The sequence below is a fragment of the Megalops cyprinoides genome, chromosome 6 (assembly GCF_013368585.1).
Source record: "Megalops cyprinoides isolate fMegCyp1 chromosome 6, fMegCyp1.pri, whole genome shotgun sequence".
Lineage (NCBI taxonomy): Eukaryota > Metazoa > Chordata > Actinopteri > Elopiformes > Megalopidae > Megalops > Megalops cyprinoides.
In genome coordinates, this window is record NC_050588.1 from 30495034 (window position 1) to 30522950 (window position 27917).

Here is a 27917-nt window from a genome sequence, read left to right on the forward strand (position 1 = left end):
GTTTTGTAGGTGTTTTGTGTGATGGCATTCTTTGCTCAGGCTTTTGTTGTGTATATATGTGTAGAATGTGGAGTGACACATGGATTGAAAAGAGAGAAATAAGGTGTGCTTGGTAACAAGCCATGTTCAAGGCAACACTTCGGCTATTCCCCAGTCTGGCATTAATGAACAGAGATAAATAAATAAATGGTGAAAAAGATGAAATGAAAATCAATAGAGTCGACAGCTATCCTGTGCTCAGGTACCCTGTATTAATGGATTTTACATCAAAAGGTGGACTTCCTTCACGGTAAGAGACGATAAGGCTACTATGGAAAACTATGGAAAAACCATTTAAGCATCTCTTTAATCAGGCACGAGAGGGGACTCTATTATTTACCTCCAAAGACTACTAAGGTATTCTTTAAAGACTGGCCCTACAAACAACTACAAAACAATCCAATGATGTTCTTTTTCCAGTTTCCTTGTTTGCCTATATCCTTTTCCCCTTTTCTATTTCCTCCATCTCTTTTCAATTACAGGGCATGTAATGGAACTGTGCTGCCAAAGCAGGAAAGTAATGAAGACAAGGCCAGATGAAGACACACTGTTGGTACAGGGCTGTACACACTGCCATTCACTTAATTACCTTTGAGACCTGCAGGGCAGCGAGCTGCATCTGCATCTGATTGGAAGTACATTTTTCACCTTGACAGTCTTAACCAATTCAACATTATTTGTACATTTGTACTTTCAATGGGGCTGGAGACACTAATCTCATCAAGTCCTTAGACAGCAGACCAAGGGTGAAAACGAGGCAACTTTGAAACAGACATCATGTAATCCCAAGATTATTGCTTTTCATAACCCCGAATTTAACTGTCACTCCCGGGATGGGTGATCAGCATCAAAATTCAGAGGAGGTATGTGATGAGTTCACTTGACAACCGTATTGCCTTCATGCATTTATTTGCGGCAAGTGTGACAACATCAGGACAACAGATGAAATGTGAGCAGTGCGTAAGAAGTCGAAATAGAAACAGAAATGAGTGTTAGTACAGGAAATAGAAATTGCAAAGACAATACAGATTCCCAATATATAAAGAATGTAGATATGGATGTGAGGGAGCACATATTGTACAACATTGTTCTGATTTTTTTACCTGTCTCTCCCCAAACTGGCAGGTACTCATCTTGCTGGATGTCCAGCATAATCTCCAGCCCGTTCCCTGTCCCACCCTTCATGGTGACCAGTAGCGGGCGGCCATCTTGCCCCGAGTTAAAGGTGTAGCACTTCCCATACCGGGTGAAGATCTGATCAGACAAGGAGAAGAAAATAAATATGTCAAAGACAATGAAAATTTCAGTGGTCAAACATGACAAAGATATGCCAACCCATACTTTTGGGGGATGAACCCTTACACTGAAAAACCATTATATTAGACTTTCACACTTAACTCTCTCAACTCTCTCTTAACCTGGGAGATGGTTTCAAGGCTACGTAAGGTTTCATATTATAACAACAGATTCTGAGAAGACGAACATACATTTGACTTAATATCAACCAATGTGTACCTCCATACCCCAGCCATAACTTGGATACACAGACAAATGCAATAATGTGTGATGTAGTAGATGCTGCCACTGTGGTTACCTCAGGGTACATAAGGTAGAAACTGTCATTTATAAAGAAGCACACCTCCGTGGCACTTTGCCATGTCAGGTGGTATTGAAATATATGATTAACGAGGGGGCTAGAGTTACACTCGAAAACTTCAACCCACCCACCACTCACAATTAATATAATTGACACTGCTGAGACCTTTTTCATCAGGGCTGTATGGAGACTATTATTTGAACTATGCTTGTATTTTGTAATGTGCAGGTAAGGGAAACATGTATGATGATGGTGGCCCACATAGAGAGGGGAACAAAGGTGGTAGAGCATGTCTTTCAAATACTCTTTGACTCAGAGAAGATTGAAAGTGAACTAATGGCTATGTAATCAGTTTACCAATGCTGGGTACAAGGAAAAAGCTGGGTGGTTTCTGTAAAAGACCAATCTGATGTAGACCAGCTGTGTCGTGAGAGACAATTGATCTCTTCCCAGCAGCTTTCCAATCAGAACACAAAGATGAGGTGGAGAATCATGCTACTTTCTGAGAGAGCGTGAGACCCATAGTGAGAGAGGGGGAGGAAGGAGAAAGAGACAGAGACAGAGTTTCTGAGGTAACTGTGCATGTGGCTTGGGACTTGGAAATTTTTAGGCTACTCACACACAGGTCTGAATACAGCCTCAGCCTTCAGCTCTTGCCCAAGGGGGCTTCCTCATTACTAGAGGGTGGAAATAACAAGGATTGTAGTCTAGTTGCAATAATTGCTGGTCTCTATTCAAATCTACGTTCATATGTGGTCAGCCATACAGAACAAAAAGGCAGAAACACGGAGTAGACGGGAAGATGTAATCAAAGGCAGAAAGATAAATCTAACAGGAGCGATGGTATTCACAATGAATGAGCACATAATTAACAGTCAATTTTCTCACATAGTATCAGACTGTGTGGTGTAGGGAGGGTGAGAACAGCCAAGATTTTGATTGACAGAAGGCCTATATCTTGATACAGTAGCAAAATTGTGATGACATGACAAAGAAACTCGGAGGACAAAAAGAAAAATATTTGATAACCTGTGAATCTTTATCACAATGAAAATTGCACACCCTTTTCGATGGTGAAACAGAGACACCCCTCCAGCAGACCCTTTCCTGCTGTAATGCACTGAAATATCTCACTGTAAGTGACACCAATGGGTTAATAACTATCTGTCAGAGGAACAAAATGAAATCTGACCTTTTCAAAGAGCAATTGCTGAAGTGGAATAAGAAGTGGCATTCTGCCACAACCGCTCATTTACAATGACTGCAGAGGAGAGAGAGAAAAAAAAAAAAACAATGGACATGTAGATCGTACACACAACGTCAGTTTGAATTCTCTGACTTTGACTTTGTTCAGTTGGTAGTCTGATTCATGCCTTTCATAATTCCACAAAAAGTGAAAGAAAAAAGGGAAAAAGTTTAATCCACATTGAAAAAAAACATCAGAAAATGGGGATGACAAAAAGCAGTACGTACAAGGAAAGGTCACTGCTTTTAGTCTGAAGCCATTAATTGTCCTCTCTGCTTCCACCACCAAAAATATTGAATGGAGAAATCAATGTTACATTGATTTAGAAGTTTTGGAGCTTCATGAATGCTCTGCTGTACACAAGTCATAAAACATGCATCTCTGAAAATGGAAAATGCTCTCACTGTCTCTCAGGAACAACTAGGCAAATGACATCTCTCAATCATTACAATGTATTTTGAAACTCCTTTTTGTTGAGATGAGTAACTGAATTGGTGAGTCAACATGAATATATCTGAATGTCTGCCTTCAGTTTTCTGCCAGTCTTGAGTCAGGAAACCATCATCGATTGAAACCTGTCAGGACTTGACAGTGAAAGGGGGTTAAGGCGAGGTGGAGGTGGGTGAAGTTAGTGAGAGTTGCTGTGGTAACCTGTGAATGGAGTGTTGGGTAGGTATGTCGGGGGATGGGGGGGGGGGGTGCATATGGCCTTGGAATGAAGGAGTCCAAGTCTGCTGCACAAGCATGTGAGCTCTCACAGTGCTGTTACTCTCTTGTGGATTCTAACATGTCTGATTCAGCACAGCAAACTCATAACATGAAAATATCCATTGTGCTCTCTGCATGTGGAAAATCCTGTGATGTGGCTTACATCCACATAGTCCTACTGTTACTGTATTTTATTGCCTCACAGAGTTTGACTCATGCTAGCTGTGCCCGTGTTCCAATTTGTGTTATTAGCCCACAGGACACTTTTCCCCTAACATAAGGCACAAGAATGATATCTGTGTAAACATGATCCAGCAAAAGTTATCATAAATTGGTGGCATTTGTAAAAGCTAAAATATACCCCGAACCTTACCCTGCCAGTAAATCTCCAACAAGCACAACTATGCTCTGTTTGGTAGCATGATACCTTAAAAGGTATGTAAGGCATTTCTTTTAGCCATACATTCAAGGGTTTTGATTGGATGAGTAAATTGCCTATAGATCATCACTATAAGGTTCATTTGCAATGTGTATGCTTAGTGTATCCAACCAAACACTTTTCCTGCTGTTCATTTTCAAATACGTCCTATAGCAACAAATGATGGCAAGAAAACTTCTCACTTCTCAGAGAAACAGGATACAGTAGGTTTTGTTCTGGTTCAGTTCCTGTGGTTGTCTAAATTGTAGGATCAGTAGGAAAGCATTCGCCTTTAGATGTTATTGCTCTTTGGGTTAAGTTTCTCATGTATTTAATGTGAATAAGCCCTGCAATTTCAAATTAACCTTGACCGACATATTCTGTTTGAGACACTTCCATTCACTGATTTGTGTGATTAATATTTGAATATATCAGGTAGTATTACAGCACACAACATGCTAAAATATTACTGAGTAAGGAAAGTAAATGAAACAAAAAGAAAGGAAAAATTAGCTGATATATGTCCCTAATAGCAGCAATATCTACGTACATTTACTAAGCACAGTACAACAACCACAGGAAGATGACCCACAAAAGAAATGTTTTGTTTATTGGGATTCAGGCAGGTTTTATTGTAATATAGTTTTTAGTCTACTTCCTTAAACACTCACAGCAAAAGTGTGTCCCTTGTGTCTATATCCATTACCATAATACACTATGTATTGATTGGTGCTTAACAGAAATGAGGCTTCAACCTTTTCCAACATGGCCACTTGGGGATCAGACATGCTAAACCCAGGATGACATGTATTTCATTCTGATGCGATCAATGGAAAAACATGTCAGTTTTATGAAATCTCAATTTGCGCTGTATCTACAGGCTGACAAACACCCCCCCCTTTTTTGCTTGCCTATAATAAGAAATTGACAGCCATTGCTGTTCAGTTGAATTATTAACAGACACCAGAATGTGTTTGCTGAGCAGGCCTGAGGACAGCCTGGACAACAAATTGTGCTCAGGAAGAGCAAGCTGTTCAGTAGTGTTGCCAAAGTCCTGCCATTAAATTTGGGGTATTTTTTTCTTCATGAGTTAGCATGTCAATGCTAAAAGAGCAACTGCTGAGAAGGAGAAACCTGCCACTGTCAAAAAGAATAATAAATACATTGTTTTAAGGAAGAGGTTTGCTGCCTTGTTACTCTTACTAGGGGAAAGTAATCTTTCCAACACATACACACAAGTGCGCGCACACATACACACACACACTTCTGGATGTGGCAAAAAGGGTGTTGTGGCCATCTCTTCCGTTTCTGCTGGACTTCACTGAAGCAAGGAAAGGATGTCACTCAGATCAATACAGGCTACACACACAGCTGAGGGCTTCTCCTGCTCTGAAATGGTTTGCTAACAAAAATCTATGTAAGTGACTCTGGGGACAGGAAGAGGCTGGGGTTTGAGGATATCTGTTTAAGCTCTGGTGAAGGTGAACTGATCATGAGATGATGTTTAATATTAGAAAGTGAGGCAGGAAAAAAATATGTGGCTGCTATTCAACTGTACACAGTCCTGTTCAACCCAAGGTCCTCAATTGTGGCTTCATCCCCCCATCCATCTCACTCCATCTCTCAGATGTACTGTCCTAACACGCATCAACTGCTCTCTCTTCCAGGCACTGCACAGCCTCATTGATTCTCAATACTGTCACATTTCCTCAGCCCCAACCTCATTCTGTTTCCTTGTGATAGGATACTGTCTATCTTCGCACCTGTTGAAGTTGTTCAACGGTTTGCTGAAACACAAACAAGGCTCCCTGTTTGGTAAAGACACAACAGGCAAAAATATGCCTCCTTATTCCCCTACTGTTCTTTCATGGTTTAAAGTTTACAGTTAAAATGCTTACAGAACATCCCTTCATCCTTTCTAATTTGAGTTCTAAACTTTGGTGACCAGCATCTGCGTTTTCACAGTTACTAAAAATATGACACTGAAACAACCGGATCAGGACTATGAATCAATGGGCTCACAGCTGATTCAACAGGACACTCCACAGATTGCAGTGGGAGGAAAATGTGAATATCATTGCTTTAACAACTGGTCATCCATGCACCGTTCCCTTGCCAGCTGGTCTGGCCTTACCGTATCTGTGGGAGTTGTCAGGGAACATCATGCACATGCTGCTGCTGAAAAACAAACAACCTTCACTTACAGCCATATTGAATGCTGTGGCTCTTAGGTTATCCAGCTCTCAAGTTGATTTATTTTGACGTGAGCTTTCAAGTAAAGCACACATGGGTTGAATTATAAGCATGTTACTTTATACTGTTCAGGACACTGTGAGCAATGGAGTCAAGACCAGTTTGCCATGGGCTAATATGACCAAGAACCATGAGCATAGACCAAGCTAACATAAAACCAAGGCCAACCAAGCAATTCTAACACCATAACCAAACCAAGCCCATTCAATCACAATGTCTGATACTGAGCCAGAAGCAGCATTATATCCAATGCATACTTAACACTGAGAAGAAAAAAGAAAAATATTAGGGCCAGACAAATTTCCTCAGACTACGGCCAAGACTACAAATAAGTGTGAGTGTCTCACAGGCTGGGATCCGGCCCCCGCTCTATTATTCCTGTTTCTTTTAAGCAGAAATTCTATCATCTAATACCAATGCATGTTACCTGTGGTACAGATGTAAACAAATTAAATAAAACATGGTGAACATACAGAAACGACAAGAGTCTGACATCAGCAGGACACACAGCTCTAGGTGTGGTATTGTAGGTTCATATTTTTACCCTACATGTCTTTTTTTACCCTACAAAATTTAAACAAACTGAACTGTCCAAAGCTACAAAATACGTCTCTACAGTTGTTACAGTCAGATCTTTATTTTCCCCATTTATGTTTGAAACACTCAACACTCATTATTCTGCAAAAGTACAAAATCACTGTCCTATAACATGGCTGTGTTTTTCGTCATTACTGGATTGAGCTCATAGTCGCACACACTGGTGATAGATGGATGTAATGCATGCATTTTTAATGACTTGTGTAATGAAACGAAGTGCTGAAAATCACTGAAACCAAGGTCACCCTAAAATTATGGAGACAAATGATACATGTTCACTTTGATTGTGAATGGACTTAGGTGTCAAATCTCTTATCATCTAACAAAGATGTGCGGTAATTAGCATTCTGGTTTGACAAGCCCATTAAATGAACAAATGCTAAATTCCATAATTTCACATAAGGGGAATATAAAACAGCTGACGTTAACGCCTACCTTTCACAGTAACTGCCAGAAAACAACCAACTATTCTTGGAGCTACCCAGGTATAAAGTAAAAATTACATTTGCATTTTAAAGCTTACAGCCCTCCCGCAGATAGAGAATAATTATCACACTGGTGTATCCGAAATTAGACTTTAACGAATTTGGAGTGGAGAAATTATGTACTACCCACCAACACAGAAAACAAGCGACGTTAGCCTACTGTTTTCCGAACATGTTTCAAGTACCAACTTGTTGCAAGGTAAATTTCGTGGACCAAGAGTAAGAGTTCTGTTGCTTTATTACAATGGCCTACTGATTGCTGTAAATTCCAGCGCTTTCCAGACACTCACAGTACTGAAGTTCCGAGGCCCGCACTGCTCTCCCTGGAAACGGCAGTGGAGTAACATTTCCTCGAGCTGGTGTCCAAGCCGGTCCAGCAACTGCTTCATAGACGGCTGGGATTCGCGCGGCGGGGGAAGAAAGTGGTTGAAGTCCAATATACGAGAAAACGGGGACCAAGGCGGTTCGTTGCTGACGCTGTCCCCGCCGCTGGAAAAGGTAAGTGCCTCCCTGGCCCCTGCGGACACCTGCCAGTTTCTTCCTAAGAGTCCAAGCCATCTTCCCGCGCTGAAAATGTCCGGCTTCTTCATGCGCCGTGGCAGTAGGAGGTTCTGATTACATATCGTTACTGCAGGGAACACAAGGCGCTTGGCATAGACCATATGTGCCTTGGTGTGAACGGGCGAGGACAGCAAGTACCGCACCCGGTTGCTGGACCAGGTGAACAGGAGAGCCAGAGCCGCCAAGAAAGCCAGAAGCCACGCCAGTCGGCGCGGGTACGATCCGGCTAGGAAGACGTGCCTCAGGCCATGAAAGGTAGTGTGTTTTAAAAAGAGCTTCCCAGCTTCAGCAAGGGACCCCGTCCTCCCCCTTGGCACGCCTGCATACTGGCACATTTTGGCGAGAATGCGCGCAGCGCTCGAGCATCGGTCTGTCACCCAGTAGTGAATACGCACCCCTAGCTCTCTGTCAGTCACTCCCTCGTTCAGACAGTGCGACTCAAACAACCCCGTACGTCTGTCAAAGCGCGCAGTGTTCGTCAGTCACCGAGCATTTCAGTCCAAGTCGATAGGTTTTTAGAAGGTATCCAAAATATTCCCTCTTCTCAATGCAAACCAAGTTAGAGGTGATAAAGTACTGGTTTTCTAAAGCAATACTCCAAGCGTGCTTTACGCACTGGGGATGCGTATTATTATTATTATTATTATTATTATTATTATTATTATTAACCTTTAAATACTTATTCTCAGTAGACTACTAGATTGTCAAAACAAAACATGTTGGTAGTGTAGAACACTCTCACATAACCCTTTATGTTCTAACTCTGTATGTACAGGTTATTTGTAGTAATTAAGAAATTTGTTTTGTGTAGGTTACTGAATGAACAGATATCTACTATGTGTATACGACGATATTATAAAATCGTCACCTTTCGCCAGGATTTAGCTAACCTGTTAGCTTTCAGGAAAAAAAATCAAACAACATATGACTTAAGTACACTTGGACTGTCCTCTGCTTTCTTAGGAGTATATATCATACACATAATGTTTGATATATCTGTTCTATGGTTTATGATGATGAAACTGAATTCTAGGACACAACTAAATTGCAACGCACCAATTTTAACGCTGATCAAACAAACACGACCCAGTCAAATAACCAACACAAGAGAAGAAGCACGTCTGATTAGTTTGTTATGAGTCCATTGACATTCATTTTGCTCATAAGTGTTAGAGGAACAGAAGCAACGAATCCTCCCAAAACACTTACGATTACGCGATTACCAGAAGCGCTTGATAAAAGACTGTTAACTCCGGATGTCGAAACGAGGAGGGAATTGTGAAATCTGGTCATTTATATTATTTCTGAGATAAAAAAAAATACCTTGTCTGTGACATCGTTGAAACATAAATAACGATAAAGCGCAGTATAGGGCAGGTTCCACGCAGCCATCCGTATAAAAGCATAACAACATAAATGTACAAATCTACAGCGATTCAGTTTGGCTAGAACAAGTTAATTGAAAATCCCATTCGTTTCCGCAGAAAGCCGTGTTCGTGGCATAATCAAACATTTAAATTGCCCCGAAAGCAGCAGCACACGCTCTCACTATTTTCTTTACATACAAAAGCCTTTTTTTCCAGCTCCATTTTCAGTTTGCGATATCGCTTTTTTCTTGTCCCGTTTGGAAATCTCACAGTGATCTGTGGTCTGCTGCGTCTCTTCCACAGGCGTTCTCTCAAACCATCAACCCTCCTCCCTCGGTCTTGCCACCCCTCTGTGTACCGAACTCCGAGAAGCGTACCCTCGTCCCCTCCCCATGCTGTCCCTTCCCTTGATAAAGCTGGTAAGCTCAATGTATCCTTTCCCCAGCCGCTGTCTATGGCTTTCTCTACTCTTGTTAAATATTGTCACTCTCCCGCATCACAGCTCAGCCTCATATCCACGGTCTGTTTTCCATACCAACAGGTCCCCCCCCCCCCCCCAACACACAGGCGCGCGCGTTCACACACACACACACATACAGAGAGAGAGAGAGAGAGAGACGGACAGACAGACACCTATCTTATTGTTTCCAGCCTGACACAGCAACTTTCCTTCTAAGTACATACAGAGTCACCCGTCACTTCCGCACACTACCCCAACTATGTTTCTGAGATTAAAGTGCATTTGAGCTCAGCTTTTATTACTCCACATAACGTCACCTTCCTGTTGAAATTGGCAGTGTGAGACGGCAGTTAAGACACAGGACTCATAATTATTGGGGTCCAGCGGAACCACAAGGTATTTAACCTTGATTGCTTCAATATATTCAATGCTTATCGTATATAAAATGTAAGTTACTATTTGTAAATTGCCCTGGGTCAGCATTTGTTATGTATGTACACCATGTTGCTCCTCCTCATCCCTTATGCTGTGCTGTCACACAGCGGCATGTTAACACACACAAGACTACCTTCTGCACCTGTAGGACGTATCAGACTGGTAAGATAACAATGAAGCTTAGGTTATGGAGACAATGGCAAAGGAATTACCCATAAGACTAAAAGATGGTGGGGCTCTATGCACAACAGATATTACAAATAGGCCAATATGATCAAAAGAAATAAAACAGAAATTCAGAACTTAAAGGTACTGGTTTACAAGTATCTGGAGTGCAGCTACCACCAAAACAAAATTTTAAAGGTTGGTCTCCTTTATGAATCAGAACCTTAGTGCCAATGGTCAGGTGTTGGAAGTGTCTTCCCTTTTGACACACAGGAACATGAAGGAGACTGTTTCATTGGTAATCCTTGTTCACCTATATCACAGCTCATTAACATAGACTGTAGGTGTTATCTTCTTATTCAACCTAATAGGTAGATACACAACTCCAATTTACCTTTTGCATCAGTGGCAAGATAATGTAAATTATTTGAACAGTTATTGATGCGCCAGAAACATAACTCATGAAAATACTTCTAAATTACAATGTATCTGTGTCTGTTAAATGTTACTAAATAACAATGTCAGTCATAAATGAATAAGAGAATGGATGTGAAAACAACATTTTAATTATTTACTGATTCATACTGAGATCTAGGGAGGTTTTGAGGCTTCCAAATTAATTCATAATTAGCCAAATTTGCTGGTAGTTACCAAAAATTTCCCATGGTATACTTCAGTTTAGACCCAGAAAAACATCTGCAAAGTCAGTGACACTGTGACTCACACGTGAAGTGTTATTATACCACTGACAGATCTTATGCGAGCTCTTCTTTTTTGAGTCTAAAATAAAATATGTAAGAGGCCAGTGAATATTCCCTAGTTCTGAGTGAGGTTTCAGGGGACAAAGAGAAGACAAGTTTGCAATGTACTCCCTATACAATGTAACTTCACAGAAAAAAAGCTGGGACCATCATTTGGGATAAATTTGAAATTTATTTCGAAAGGAAATAATTTAATTGAATACCTAGAATTTGCAACATTACCTGCCCTGCTCCCTCCCTCTAAATATTTCTTTCCATTTTGGAACCTCACATTTTGAATCCCAACTAGTTCAAAATTGACAAGCAGCCTCCCATGAGAGCTCCACTCAGTGCACTTACTCAATGACAGACAGATTTTACAGTGAACCCAGCTATTCTTTGCTTCAATGAGCTAATTCTGCCCGAGGGATAATGACGCGTGTGGCGGAGAGACATGGTCCCACAGTGCAGCGGAATTCATCTGCTTTGGTATTCCCATTACAGCTATCACTGTGATGAATTTATCATGTGGGAGAAGAGAGAGAGAGAGACACAGCACATCAGCACAAGCCTCCCTAGGACAGACAGCCTGGAGAGCGCTGATCTATGAAAAGGCTGCTCCGGCACCTAGCACTTCCGTGTACCTTGTAAGGAAAATTGAGAGTGGTGAGTTTCGGAAAATTACCCCAGGGGTTACAAGACTCTCTGTAGAGACACAAAATGCAGCCGCTATTAAAACGGAACCCTGATCGATTCACTACAAAGTGAGCAAAGAAAGAAATAAAATAGGCTAAAACCATTTAAAAGCTGTTGGTTGATTGATACTTGGGAATAAAATGCGGGCTATGGCTGAATGTCTATTGATTTTACAGTGTGTCCAGCTTCATAACCCTCATGAATGAATATATCTGTATTTCTAGATAGACAGTGTCAAAACAGAATCTTTCCACACTCCCCATTACTTCCCTAACCATTTTCATTCCTTCCAATGATTTTAATATTTTATTTGCTCATGTCCCTCATTCATCTCCACACTCAGTGGTATAGCTCGAACACAGGCCATTGAGTGATGACACAAATTATGAAACAGACTTTCTCCAAGTGTAATTATTGCAGGGTGTATTTTAAGGAAATATGAATATTTAATTATAGAAGGAGCCGTCACATACACAGAATTCACATTTATTGTGTAATTTATGAAAAGTTTAATTGTTTCAGTGACCTCTGATGGGGGTTTGATTTTCAAGCTTTAATGTCTGCTTCATTTCATACAGATGATCTTGAGAGTCCCTGGGATAAAAAAGAACAGAAACGATGATCAATTATTATTCATATTTTTTGCAGTGTTGTACAGTGCACCATTAATAAGCCCTCCTGTTTTCACTTTTACTGTCTTTGATCTTGGTTTGAGAGCCTTCTGAGCTGGTATGCAAGATTTCATTTGTAGTTGTGAGGTAAAATACCTGTGAAACAGCCTACATACTAATTTCTCATAGACAATCCTGCCCCCTGATGTTCATGTGCAGAATCACAACTATGTACCCTATATCTCGAGGGGGGATCGAGGTATGCGATAATGCAATGGTGATATAATTTTGACCTTACATTGGATCAGTGACAAACAAGATACATTGGTAATTAGGATCTAGACCTTCAGTGTCACTGGGAATGGGTAATGTTGAGCAATTGTGTCAGCAACTGATTAAAAGGGGTACTTTGCATTCAAAAACTGACACTGCCTTGTGTAGTTATTTAGCTGCAAGGTAAAAACAAGTCATCCCTCATGACCCATTTTTATTAAAATACTGATGCATTAGGTGTGGTCCATGTAGCCCTTAAATCCTTTAGTTTTAACCTGACATGGGCTGCAGATTAATTACTGATACTGGAATAGGGCAAAACGAGTAGAGGAAGGTCACTGACTCTGTGTATATTCATATTGTGCATGAAAAGGCAAAGCGATACATATAAATGAGATAAACAAAGGGCTTATCATTTCAATATGTTGTCTAGAGGACAAATTCTAACTAAACACACACACACACAGACACACACATACACACACACACACACGCACAAATTATAAAGACTGCAAATTCAGAAATTCAAACACTACATCAGCCTACACTTCCACGGAAATCCCAAGTTACAGGCAAAAACAAAACTGTGCGGAAGACAGGGGGTGCACTGAGAAAAGGCTTTGAGAAGATTCATGGGGGAAGGCACAACCACTTTAAGGATACGTGCAGGTGTACAGGAATGCTGGAAGCCCCCTTGACTGGGTCACTTTGCAGCTTGTACGTTTGTCATCCATGGCTTGGGGGGGAGGGGGGGGGGTATTCCAGGAAAAAAACGGGGTTCATTAACCTGTCATTCCGTTTCTGCGCCCACCCGCACATCCTCAATACTCTGCAGACTGACTCCACACCACAGGGCACGGGAGCTGCGCAACCAGCCAGGCTGTTTCTCTCTCTGCCAATGCCAAGTGCCAGGAGTGATGCGGGGTAACAGAGAGGGGGGGGGGGGAGGCACAGAACCGCAGCTGCAGAAGAGGAGTAGCAGGTGGTGGTTTGTGATTACAATTCTGAAGATAATTATGTGCGCGGTCCTCTATTCATAAGAAGTGTAACGGGACTCCTTTGCCAATAATTAGCCTGTTACAGTCACATTCCCCTTCTGGATATTAGGAGTGCTGAACAGCTCCAATGTTTTAGGCCTGGTTTTATCACTCATTGTGATGAGCAGTAAGTCCTAATGGAAGGTGCCCGCAGGCAAATGGGAGACAATGGGCTCAGTCAACGCTAGTGAGAAATCAGGAGGTGTCTGTATGCTGACTGCAAATGCAACACTAGTAAATAAAAATGTAGTTTGGGACAAACTTAAGCTTTTATTCATGTATTTGTTGTTCAGCACGCCCTGACTCACATCTGAGAAAGAGAGTGGCCTGTGTTAATGGTTGAGGCTGGCTGTGCTCATTAATCCTGACAGATACAGGCTAAGACAGCCGAAGCTGAATTGAGGAGAGAGAGCATACATCTGATTAATGCCTTTCAGAGGGGGCTGGCTGTAAACAGTCCTCTTACCCCCCTCCCCCCCAAAGTCTGCAGCCCAAAGAAGATGAATGCCTCTTTGTGAATGCGCAGTCTTGCCCTGCCTGACAAATCATTCGTAAATCATTGACACACATCAATTGCCTCCACATATACTTACCTCCAATGCAAAAGGCATGTTTGATTGTGCACATGCATATGTATGTGTGCACCACTTAGATCAAGATAACCAGGCTGAATGTAAAATCAGAGAGTCCTATGAGTAGCACATCAACACGGCCCGCAAACACACAGCCAAAGCACAGCGGTGTTTGAAATGCACCTCTGCTCCTGATCCTATCCAAATCACAGTATAAACTACAGAGTGCTGGCACAAACTTCTTAAACAAAGGATCTGAGTGGTGGAAGGTGTGCAAGCCTCAACAGCCATGTCAGATTGCCAATGAACGCAACTCAGGAGAATCATGACCGCACGATAGTGATACTGCAACACATAACTCAGCTTTGAAGTCCCAAAGTCTGTGAAGATCAAAGTACTGGGCCTTCTGAATATCACACTTGTTTGCCTAAGTTATGAAGCCTTTTTCTAAGTAGCCCTGGGAGATGCACAGTCCTAGAATTCACTCTTATTTTACTTGTTGCTTGAGGGATTTCCAGAGCTTCTGGTTCTTAACATTGAGGTACACCGGTATGGAAGTCTGTGACCAAAGCCACATCACTTTTGGGATGTGTTGTGGGTTTCTGACTAGAACTGATACAGACTGCAGGGGCATCTCCACCAGGGGAGTGGCACAGGTTCATATAGGAATTTGGGCCTTTTTCACACTGAAATTACAAAATTGCTTTTTTTTTCCACACACCAAATATTTCCTGGCGCTTACTGTTTCCCACTCACAGTGCCTATTAGATTGTTGGCAAAAAGAGACAGAACAGAGAGAAGAAAGTGCATTGGGGAGGGTGGCTGCTTCTGTCAGAGTGGGCAAAGCTAATGAGGTGAGCTCCATCCACTGGGACTCCTCTCAGAAACCACTGCTCACCCTTACCCAAGCAGGTGGAGGCCCGCTGAGAGACAGAGCACAGACAAATGCTCCCGCTTCACTCCCTCAAAACGCACCTGGAGATTTGCAGTGCCTTACACTAGGATGGCTGTTTTGTTTAGTTTCGTTTTTATCCTAAAGCTTAATGGTTTCTGAAATTACATTTGTAGAAGGAGGGAAAATGCCCCCCCAACTGTGAATGACATGAGAAGTGGCACTTCCTGGGGGATTAAGAGCAGTGAGATTTACTACAGCTGTGCTTATTGAGTTGTGAGCATGAATAATATTAGCACTTCTTTTAATCACCAAAACTGTGGCAAATGTTCCGATGCCAAAAGCCTGTGAGTCATTGTTAGATAATGTCTGAAAGTCACACAATGACACATACCGACACAGGCAAGCACACACATAGATACACACAGACACACACACACACACACATGCACACACAAACACAGCCATTATATAGAAAGTATAGGAAGTTCCTATCTTTGAAGTCCACAGTCCTGTTGATTTCAGTGTTACCTTCAAATCAACAGCTGATTTGTACCTGAAAAACTAGTGAGCCCTGACAGTTTGCTCAATGAAACATTTAATGTGCCAAAAATAACTCTGATGCAGACACTGGCATAAGATAAGCGGGCAGCATAAATGACCAACAGTGTGGTGTAGTGGTAAGGAGCAGGGCTTGGAACCGAAAAGTTGCCAATTTAATTCCCCGCTTGGACAGTGCTGTTGTACCTTTGGACAAGGTACTTAACTGACAATTGCCTCAGTAAATATTCAGCTATAGAAGTGGAAAAACTGTAAAATGCTCTGGATAAGAGTGTCTGCAAAATGACAGTAATGTAAAGATACCTCTCACTGCTTTGCCTGCAAACTTCAGGGGCTACTTTTTTAGGGTTAACATATCTGTCACCAATTTATGGCCTCACAGTGACTAATCTGTAAACAGAAAATACCCTGGAATTTTTCTCATGTAATTAATTACATTTTTTCTACTTAAAATAATTTTTTCCTAGTTAAATTAATTTTAATCTGATTACTAGGGTATCGGGTATAGGTTATTCTGAAACCTTACCCAGAAATTATTCATTGGCAGGTAACTGTTTTTCACGACTTACTGTAAATGACTGATACTGTATTTTATGCAATGGATTACAACATGTACGACACTGTACATGCATCTTATTTGTGGTGCCTATTTATGATTAATGTTTGGGTACCTAGAAATGTTGGAAGGTCCAGACAATGTACAACTTACATTTAATGTTTAACACTACTCACTTGATAAGCAATAGTCTCCCAATATGTTATTTATACTTTTTCATACTACAGCCTCATGAGAAATATATTTACCAGTAACAAAAGCCATATGACATAAATATATGAATCTACACAATGTATGAATAATACATGTGTCAGAAATTTCATAATACATACGGAACAAAAAACCATTAGGCTCTAATAACTTATCAGAGTGTAATTCACTTTCCAGTGACTCACTAATGAGCTCTCACTTAGGGCTTTATATGTTAACCTAAAAATAAGATTAGTGACAGCATAAAACAAAAACAATTGGATCTGGGTTGCAGCAATGCTGTAACCAGTCAACTAGTTCCCTATGACACAGTGACCCCCGGTGGTTACAGAGAGGTATAACATGGAGGTGACCCAGTAATTAGCTGAGTCCTGTTTACGGCAACAACAAACAGAAAGAGCTCAATTGAAGTCCTTCCTGCATGGGACTTTGAGCAACAGCTGAATCATATTCACAGTATTGGCTACATAAAATATCTTAAAGACCTGTGCTCATTTGACACTCCTTACAGTCCTGCAATACAGAACACCAAGATACAATACCATGCATGCCCTTTATCATTAACTTCCACACAATTGTTTATAACCAGTAAACTTGGTGGGAGATACTTCTTGTTAAAATGTGATTGGAATCTGAATGCCGTCAATCCAATGACATAGAACAATACATAGGACATCCACAGAGCAATCCATGGCATGGACTGCTTCAGCATAGGAACGATTCAGAAAAAAATAACCATGCCAAGGCTGGGATCACTCCATGAGGGAACATGTGGAAGCACCCCATGTAACTCTGATATCACTTTTCGGATTAACTCTTGCATTTGCCAATTATTCTGAACAAGTGTGACATTTAGTCCTGGCTAAGTGGTGCTCATGGGTAGTCATCAGGGCTTGCTAAATATCTTTAGTGTACAGGAAAGTTGAATTTGTTGGAGAACTGCTTATTGTGATAATGATACCTATGAGAGCTTCAGAACAGCAATCACTGCAGGTAGCGGTCATAACCAGGTTTTAATCTGACACAGAACTTAATTGCTGGCATTTTGCTGGGCAGTCCAGGTTGAGGCGGGTTGCTGGGTGTTGGTTTATAGACAGCAGTGACCTTCAGTGATGCAGGAAAGCAATGGGGAAAAAGTCATTGCTGCAGTGGAGTTCAGCTGAAAGCCTTGTTTTTCCATTATCATGGTGCCTTCCTCGCCTCTTCCCAGCTGCCTGAAGAGGATACGGTACAGTGCCCACCTTTAACGCCTGCCAACTGGGGTATAGAAAATCAAAATGTATTGCTTCCATTACAAAAAATGTCATGCTATTTGCCACTGAAGAGAATCTACAATATTTGATAAACCAGGTTACTGCAGTTTGTAGCCATTCTTATTATTGTATGAAGTATACAGTGCAATAATTACAACCAACCTAATAATATTCACAATGATGTAAATGCTTAGATTTACATATAATCAATGCAGGAGTATTCTATTCAAGACATAATAGCCTACAGGAAGCTGTAAAACCCACCACCCAACTCAGATTACGGAATATACATGCAGCCCTAATCCCAGAGGGGAGATAGGGTTAAATCTCCACAGTGTCAAAGAGCACTCTAAAGGTTACCCTGAGTTACATGTTAGATACTGCACTACTGTCTTTTCACAGGTGGTCAGCTACACCAGCTTCTCTGAAGATGGAGAGAATGTAACTCAGATCAGTTTGGTAAAAATCTGCATCCTAGGGCCAGGGAGGACAGCCTGGCAATAAGGGAGCAGGAGGAGAGGAGGTGGAAGTCCAGTATCGTCTTTACAGGCCAGTAAATGTTTAATGTCATGCTGTCGTCAGCATCCCAGAGCTTCAGCAGGATCTTTAATTACACAGTGCAGACTCGGCTCGGATTGCCAATTCTGGCGTCAAGGCCAGGACACCGCATTCTCAATCCAAGCCTACCTGGCCTCGCACACAAATATGGACGCGCTCTAATGAGATGCAGTGGAATTAAAACACACGTACAGTGGGGATAGAAAGACATACATGTACAAACATAGAAAAGCATTATTTCCTTCAAAATGTGTTTGCTATAAACGCATTATGCATAACTACATCACTCTGTACATTAAAAGTCATTTTTGCTTTTTTAAATGATTCCTACTGTACTAATATGTATAAAAATGTGTGTGTGTGTGTGTGTATAGATATGTTGCAAGGCTTGATGTCCTGCTCTATCCATTCAGTGTAAACACACACTGGTGTTTTCTTTGCTAAAAGTCCATCATCTCTGCATTTACAGAATAAAAGAATGCTAGCTATTAGGTATAATTTAAATATGGGGAAAATTAATGAACCCATAATTCATTAACTTCATTAACTCATAATGCGTAATTTACCAGCTGGAAGTGTGAAAAGAACCTATGGGCCACTGAGCCAATACAAAGTGTATTTAATAAAACAAGAATGTGGTGTATTACTGCCCCCCTCTGTTCTGGAGAACTACGGAAATCTCTGAGGGCATTTTCCTTGCAATAAACATGCAGTGTCAATTTGCAGATCTGATGACAAAAAATCCATAGACAGAATACAAGAACTTAATGGAGAATCTACGCATTGAGTGCTAGGTCACTCCTCTAGCCTCTAGACACCCACATACAGCTGTGGCTGAATATTTAATATATTTAAAGATTGATTAATAATGCTTCATCACAATATATTACATTAATTTTTTAAACGAATTTATAATTATTTAAAATTAATTTATACTAAATGAAGGATAAATACATAATGTCCAAGCGATCCCTACTTTAAGTGACACTGATTTAGAAAAACAGTAGGACTGACACATATCTCAAACTGTTCTTTCATCTTCATCTTCATCTTCATCAAAATGTTTTAACTAAAACTGATTTCAAGAGATTCTTTGAGCTTCCACAATCTTGCTGCTTTGTTAAACAGAAAGCAGGCAACTTCTAAATCATATTTGCTTCCTATTTGTTCTTTTTTTTAATTTGGTGAGTACTGTTTCTAAAATGAACTCAGTCTCTACTTTCTGTTTGTTGGCTGCTGTCTGAAAAAATGACATTGTCAATGTCGCATGTCTAAAATCCCCAGAAACAGTTTTAAAACAAAAATCTACCCACGTACAACAGAGGTGCAATTAGAATCACTGACCTCAGTAAAACACTCAGGATCCCTAGGTAAATTAAATCCAACACAAACAGTAAACGATAATTGACATTATGACAATGTAAAGTACATCTCAGAGGCAAATATGGGAAAGTAGATAGTAATACTGCCTGCACAGATTTTCTATCTTTCTTTACGTAATCTTTCATTAATCAGAGTGTGTGATGACATATAAGAATCAATAAAATGTAACACTTGCTTAAATCAGTTGCTCAAAAGGAAATAGCAGTTGGATTGAATGCCTCTCACCCCTCAAAATATTACATGTATTAACATATTTTCACCACCCCCCTCCCCCCCCAATTAAAAAAAAAAATCATAAAATGAAACTCAATTTTCCCATTGGACCTGAGATGACATCAGAAGGACGAAACGTGAGCTGGGCCTAATGGAGGATGCGGAAGTGGGTGCGGGGCTGGCTGTCTCATATTCTGCCTCGGGACAGAAAGCTGAGCCCTGCGCCTGCCATGTGCTCCCCGAGCTGCCATCGATCCTGCCGAGGTGAGACACTTAAAGTCCCCTTCGTCCATCGATCACTCCTCCCTCTGATAAAATATCATAACCCAGACCTTACTCTCTGACGCTGCCCTCAGAGCACGGCCGCGGAAAAAAAATCCGAAGATCAAGGCGTGCTTAAAATTCTTACCGATACCAGTTCCCAATATCAACATTACTGTTAATAACGTGGCTTAGAATGTTGTTAGTGGTTGTCTGGCTTGTGGTTTTCATTCAGGGACCTCATGAGGGGGAGCTGAAGAGGATTTATTTATGTTCTCCTTTGTGAGGGGTATCTTGTTCACACTGAAAACACCAGCGTCAGCTAAACAGTGTGATTTGGATGTTGCTGTTCTCCTTGTTTATTCATTCCTGAGCCATCATACAGTCACAATACTGAATGCGGAATACTGCTGGACTTTATATGTGTACGTACATATCTGAATAGTTGACTAAATGTCGTTTTTATCTACCACTTCTCACGAACATTGTGATCTGCAGCCTGTGTTCAGGGATGTAGCTCCTGCTTTATAGCATTGCGTATGTGGAAAAACAGGATTCGATTCCTGACATCTGGTTTACCAGATTAACAGGGCTTCCCGGAGGAGGTTGTGTCATTGAAGCGAGCATTGCCAGCACAATGTTATAGAGGTTGACTCTCAGTGGATACCTTTCTTGGCACCGCTTCAGTCCGCCGTCCTAACAGGATCATTAGAGGAGATGCGTTCAGGGTTAGGAGCGGCCTGCGAAACCTGCTCTGTTTGGTTTCCATGCGTGGAGTTTATCCGTCCCCGTGGACTGTTTGGAAGGTACTGCGGCATAATTTGAGCACTATATTCAACTCCCTCAGCACATTTACCGACACACAGACACACGCTTCCTTCTTCAAAATAAAAATTAAGTGCCCTCATCCATGTGTTGTACTTGCATCAGCCTAGGCTTTCATGCTTTTTACAGCACACTACAGAATTTACTAATCCTGGGATTCAATTAAGAGTTCACACTGGGGAGGCTATCTTCTTAAGTGGGCTTAAAACGGGGGTGGATTTTGATTTAACACTAACAGCTGAGTAAATGTGTCCATAAGGAAACTTATGGGATCCCTGGGGATACTCAAACCGGAGCTACTGAACAGCCACCAGCCTAGTCTGCATAAATATATGACATGCTGTAATGTGTGACAAACACGTAATACACGATACAGTGAAAATCTGAGGTTTGAGGATACATATCTTGAGGGGTCACTGTACATTACATTGAGCAGACAGTACTGGCTGCATTTTGTCAAAAGACCTCAAGCACTATGGGAACTAGCCTGTTGAAGAGGTGGCCTTATTATTACTGTTAATTTGCAACTGAAAGCCGGGACTGATTGGTGTTTGAGTACTGGCCACCTGGCCAGTGACACAATCTGCTGTTTTGACAGACAATTTGAAACGAAGCTTTTGGTGCGTTATATTGCAGGAAAATTGCCACAAAAAGCACCCATCTCTCTGCACCATGTGGAGTGCTGCTGAGAGCAGGACTCCCTTTGACTGCCAAATAGGAGTAATGCTCAGTGCAAGCCCTGATTGAAAAGATATAATGAAAGCAGGTAATTATCAGGGAAAGACAGACAAATATTATTGCAAAGGGACCCATGGTCTGGTCTGATAAAAACTGAAGTATTTCACATTATATTAAAAAAAAATGAATAGCAATAACTCGATCTTATTGTGAGTCAGAGAGGTGCACCATTTCTGTCCTAATTTGTAATACTGAGCAAATATCATGGAGATCAATATTCTTCCTGGCAAAATGTCCGCATAAAAACAAATCGCCATTCTGGTCAGAGTGAGACTGATGCTGTTATCCATGGCATTTTGTGCACAGAACTCTCTCTGTCTGTGCCACCATTTTCAGATTCCAAGCACAGCAACAAGAAATGAAAAATGAACAGCTATAATCTCCTATCAAAACATGCCACGGGAAACAAATTCCTCTTGTGAGTCCACTAATGAATTCCTCAATAGTGGGCTTGTATTGTAGGAGGGGAAAAAGAAGAAATAATCATATATAAGAATGAGACTTTTCCTCTTCCCTATCCTGTGGATGAAGCCACGCACATATAACATTAGACTGCATTCTACCGAGTTTGCTCACCTCACGGAAATTTTCTGGGCCACATTCTAGACCCCGAAATTGGCAATCCAGCAGCATGTCCTCGATGCGGTGACGGGTGCGGTTGAAAAACTCGTCCATGGTGAAGCCCTTCCCCTGCCGATCGGGCTCCGGGGCCAGCGTGATCCCTGGGGCCATGTCATCCTCGTAGCCCAGCAGGGGACCCATGAACAGCAGGTCGCTGTAGCTGAGCTGGGATCGGCGGAAGGTGTTGTAATTGCAGAAGGTGATGGCGGGGAAGATCATCTGTGTAGCCACTTTCTCATCCAGCATGGTGATGTGGTCGTACTGCAGGTAGTAAATGACACGGTCTACCACCTGCATGATGAACATGGAGAGAGCCAGCAGGAAAACCGCAGCCCAGAGCCCCTGCCGCACCCCGAACTTCTTGTCCTCCACAAACACATGGTTGGCTCCGTGCAGGGAACAGCCCGCCACAAAGGTGGCCAGGTCGGCCACTTTGTCCTCGTCGTCTTCGTCCTCGTCGTCCACATCGAACTCGTCGCACTCGTCCTTGTACGTGATGCTGTTGCCATCGCCCGAGCCCCCAGCCCTGATCACACGCTTGTAGCGATCCTCGAAACCGTCCTTGTACGGTCCGCTGTCCGGCTCGTCGTCCGTGGAAAAGGAGATGGTGCAGGTGATTCGGATGGGCATGGCAGTCGATCGATTCTACCACCTGCTTGTGACACACTGACCCTGAGAAATGGCTCAGGAGGGACGACCCTGTTCCTGTGTTTGCTTTAGGTTGCCTCAAAGTTTATATCCTTTCCTGTGCTGCGGCTGGAGAGTTACTGCATATCCAGACCCAGTGAAATCAAACAATACCAAAGAACTGTGTTCCGAGTCCAAACGCAAGATGAAAATGCAGACTTTAGAATCCTGTTGGGAAGAGGACCAGCACCCCGGGAGCCGATGACGACACCAAAAATATAAATTTACACCTTGATACGATGACAGAATGTCAGGCAATGGCTTCAAATTTATCCACAGCTGAATTCATAAAAGAGGCATCGGGGAAGCAAAAAAATTTGAGGATCTGACTTATCAACTGCAAATTCCTTTATTTAAAGAAATGATTATCATTATTTGTCAACGCCAAATTCTACTAAACTAACATCACCCAATTTGCCATGTTTATGAAGTTGGAGAAATATTTTATCAGTTTAATAATCTACATGGAATCTAAAAAAAGTTCATTCAACTTTCTCCAAGTTAAATATTTTCCCAAGAATATACAAAGGAACTTAAGAAATAAAAAAAAAGAAGAAATGGACTTCGATCTCCACTGCGGAATTCAGGCTCCGGTCCAAAATGGTGGTGGTCCTTCAGAGCGTGCTGTCTTTTGTCTCCTTCCAGCAGAATAGCAACCCTTCAGATTCAGGGCGGAAGACAGCGGCGAGAGAGGTCAGAGGGTAGCAGAGAGGCAGCGCCTGTCCCTCGTTTGCACTCTGCTCAGCAGGCAGTCTGTATCACTGCAGCTGACCGCTGTCCTACCCCTGACCACAGAGCACACCCACAATCAGAAAGGAAGATATTGGGCAACTGTGTAAGATATACCTCCCTGGAGCCCTGGGCCAGTCTGCTCATTAAGAGCCCGATTTTAACGATTTCCAGGGATCGCCTTTCTCCTCTCTTTGGGGCGGAGAGAGAGAGAGAGAGAGTGAGAGAGAAAGAGAGGAAGGAAGGAATGAGAGGGTTGAATTCCCTTTTAACTGAATTTCACATAACTGACCTTTCCCCTTGGCTCAGCTCAGTTCCTATTGGTTCACTTTTTTTCAGTCCTTAATGGTAAAATTCTCTCCCCAAAATCCACAATCCACTGCTGCTGACAGCGTGATCGGCAGAAGATCACAGCGAGGTGTTTTCTACGCATGAATGGGCTACAGAAGGAAAAGAGCACTTCATGAGATTAGCACACGGCGGCACAATGCTAGCTCTCTAATGCCACTCATCATGCTCATGCTGATTTCCAGCACAACCCGCAGCTGGTAGTTTGCAAACTAATTTGGAGTGAGGGAAAAACATGACTTAAGCCTTTTATACCCATATAAATTCAATTAAGTACTTAAGGCCAGGAGTTCTAGCCAGACACCCCACAGCACTGCTGGCCTGGAGCTCCAGATGCCTGAATAGGCCCATCCACTTGGCAGCAAAAGCACCTAGCTTGCATGTGCTGTATTAACACACAGTTACTTAAAGATCAATATACAAACAAGCTCACAAGGCGACATAACTGCATGGTACATTGTCACTGTAATTGGTTTCACAATCAGAAATGAGGCACCATCCATGTTTATTGCAGAAAGACGGGCATCTGTTGGAGCTCCTATTTCAGTTTTATTTTTCAATCAACTAACAGTTCATTTGTGTAATGACTTCCCATCTAATCGCTGGTTCTGGGCTTTCAGCTATTTGAGCAAATTTGATTATTGAAGAAAAAAACAAATATGCATTTTGCCCCCATGCTGAATTAGTTGAAATTGTTCTATTTCTCTCAATACACCTCCTGAGCAAAGACCTGCAGTTTTCGCTGGTTTATGCATGAGGCAACCCTCAGAGGTGCAACATCTGCACACCCTGTTTTGCATCTCGGCTGTCCCCTCATGAAGAATGTTCCCCACAGTCACCCCATCCATTCAGACCTAAAAGTTAAAATGTGATTAAGCCCTAATGGTTAAGCCATGTCACAATGCAAACAACAACAAAAGGAAACTAAATCAAAACCAGCCTTCAGCTCTAATTTTTTTTTTCCCCATTTCAATGTTATCATACCGAATGCTTAAAACAAAAGCCCAGACTGTTAGCTGCCTTTTTCAAAGCCAAAAACACAAGAGGGACAGCTGCCCTGGACATGATTTAACATTAATGAGAAAGCTGGTGAATGTAAAATTCATTTATTTTAAAATGCACACCAAGACAAAGAAACCATGTTAAGAAATTCAAGCTGTGATTCAGTGACAAGGGAAAAAGAAAGTATCAGTTTCTAGTGTCAGTGCAGCACAAATGGCGGCTCCCACACTTGGACCTTTCTAAACTCAGATGCTTCTTATTCAAACCTGTTTTTAAAGGACTCTGAAATGTCAGTGTAATTTCCAGTTATCACTGGCAAGAATGAAAGTTTACTATGAATCACTGGAAGTGTGCCACATTCACCTTAAAAAAAGATCATTTCATCTTGCGGTTGTAGCCTTTGAGAAAACTATTTATATAGTAAGAAAATATGCAGCCTATTTATTTATTTAATTTACAGTTCTTCAACATACAACCAGAAGGTGCTAATGGCACTTATTATATAAACACTTCATGTTTATGTATATCTGAAATACAGCCAATGATTTAACAACATACGCATGAATGGCTTGATTTGCAAATGGAGAAGTGATGGGTCTGCCTGTTTTTGATTCGTTTGGGCCTATCATCTTTTCCTATCCTCACAGTCTGGCTCAAGCCATGATCGTTTCTTCCTGCAGGATGGACCTCTGCACTACAGGGGCAAGGCAGCTAAGGGTAGGATTGTCAGTGAATCCAAGAGGACAATTTTTAAAGCCTGCTTCATTACAACATATTCATTGTCAGAGCACTCATACATCTTCTTTACCCATAAACCCCTTTGTCCATTACCCCACTATCCGCAGGGTCACTACACTGACTTCTCGCACACGCACAGAAGGACACTCCCGAAGGGCCGTGCCACTGTGGAGCAGGAGCTCCCCAAGTCCCATGGCTTCTTTGCCAAGGTCGTTCGGCCTCTCCCCAGTACAGCAATGAAAACACTGTGACATCTCCCATGACAACACAATTATAAGCTATAAAATATGCTGTATGAAAGCTGCTGCTCTGTGGACCTTGAGTGTGTCACACTCAAAGTGTGTAGAGTAAATGCCAGGCACGTACTTCATTACAGACATTGCTGTTTCTACAAACATTCCCAACACAATGTAACTCCTCAGAATAGATACCTCTGAGAGGAGAAACAGCATCAGGTACCAACTGCTCCTCACGCTCCACACCAACATGTCAGATGCTAATGCAGTGCAACAAAGCAGGGCTTGTAAACCTTTTTTTTCAGTGCAAGCTTTTTACAGGTTTCCTTGCAGGCACTAGTTTGCAAACTAAAGAAAAGCTGAGAAAGAGCATGCAAAAGTCATTACATCACTGCGCGTACCCATCATTTCATTTACATTTCTGTTGGTTGTTTTGTCTTTATTGGTTAAGGGAGCCAGACTGAAGGTCTAAGTAATTCCAATTACGCTGGCAGCAATGAAATTACACAGAATTAACATTCGAGTGTAACCTAACAATTAGAACAAATTCATCTTGAATTTTCTTTTTAATCTGCTCATTTTAGGAAATCAAGTATTCCGTGTTGGGTAATTAGCTACATTAGTACTTTACTGAAGGAGGTTCCCCAGACCACATGCAAACATGCACTGTCCGCCATTACCGTGAAACCACTCTTAGTGCTCCATAGCGCACCTGTGGCACCTAATCCTATTCCAAAGAAATTGTTATTTAGCACTATGCGTTCTCATGGCACTGTTAATTACAGCACACTAATGGAATTAGAAACATGTCAGGTACCAAATATCTTTCTTCCTTTTTGTACTGGTTTAGGCAGTAATTCCTCATAACAAAATATGAAAACTTTTTTTTTTGCAGCAGCAGCATTATTTATTTATGGGATGCATGTGCCCTGGTGTGTGAGAGAAAAATCACCATGCCAACATCACAAAAAACATGCCTCGTGGCAGAATGCAAACTAAGAGAATATAGTTCTGGTCAAGGCTAATATAACTGAATCCCGGTCATCCTAAGATTCTTCTCACTCAGTGTTGCTTTAAAACCACAAGGTGGCAGAACAAATCCACATGAAAAGCTGATTGCACAGCTAGTGATTACCTATTAGTGTTCAATTGTGCCGCAATGATTTATTGCACATTACATGCCTGGCAACAAGGAGGATAATATGATGTGCATACCTGCTCTTGAATGTGTTCTGATTGTTTCTGAGACACATGCTGCCTTGAAGGTACAGTACAATGTGATCTCTAGGCCTGGCAGCACAATGTGAAAAAATGGATACTGCATTAGACTGCCCCCTGGATTCACTCGAGTTGTCTCCCAGAATCAGAGTTAGCAAACTTCCTTTGCTGTACTGTGCTTGCTATCTGAGGCATTAATGCACTGTGTTGTCTACAGTGCACTCACGGCAAAACTGGAGTCTACCTGTCACTGTAACAGTTGTGCCAAGGTCTTGGCTAAGGCATAGGTGTAGATGAAAGGACCACATCATACTAGAGAAACCCTTTAGAAGCAAGCTAACAAAGCGTATAATTTCAGCTGTATTTCACAGAAAAATGGCAAAAACATTATTAGGGACACTAGATGTATTACTTCAATTCAAGGAAGCACTACTTGGTATTACATAAATTCAGTTTGATATTTATCAATAAATTTTTCACAACAATGTATCCTTGTGTTGTATATTGGAATACTAGTTTTGACATACATTAGATTTTCAATGCATGTTTTCCAATGGATGCTACAGGGGCTACATGCTTAAATATTCTAGCTTTTGAAACTAAAAACTATATAACCTGAAATTAACAC

General features: G+C 41.6%; 1 protein-coding gene across 3 annotated transcripts in view; it reads right to left on the reverse strand.

The window, feature by feature from the left end:
* The window catches only part of asic1b (acid-sensing (proton-gated) ion channel 1b), a 124103-nt gene that overhangs the window by 10233 nt on the left and 85953 nt on the right, over positions 1-27917 (reverse strand). For 2 of the 3 annotated variants that reach the window (XM_036531526.1, XM_036531527.1), the window contains exon 4: positions 1143-1293. In XM_036531526.1, the coding sequence (XP_036387419.1) occupies positions 1143-1293 (151 nt within the window). Of the gene's footprint in view, positions 1-1142; positions 1294-22286; positions 22962-27917 lie in introns of those variants that run through there. The other variant, XM_036531525.1, reaches the window with a different exon arrangement.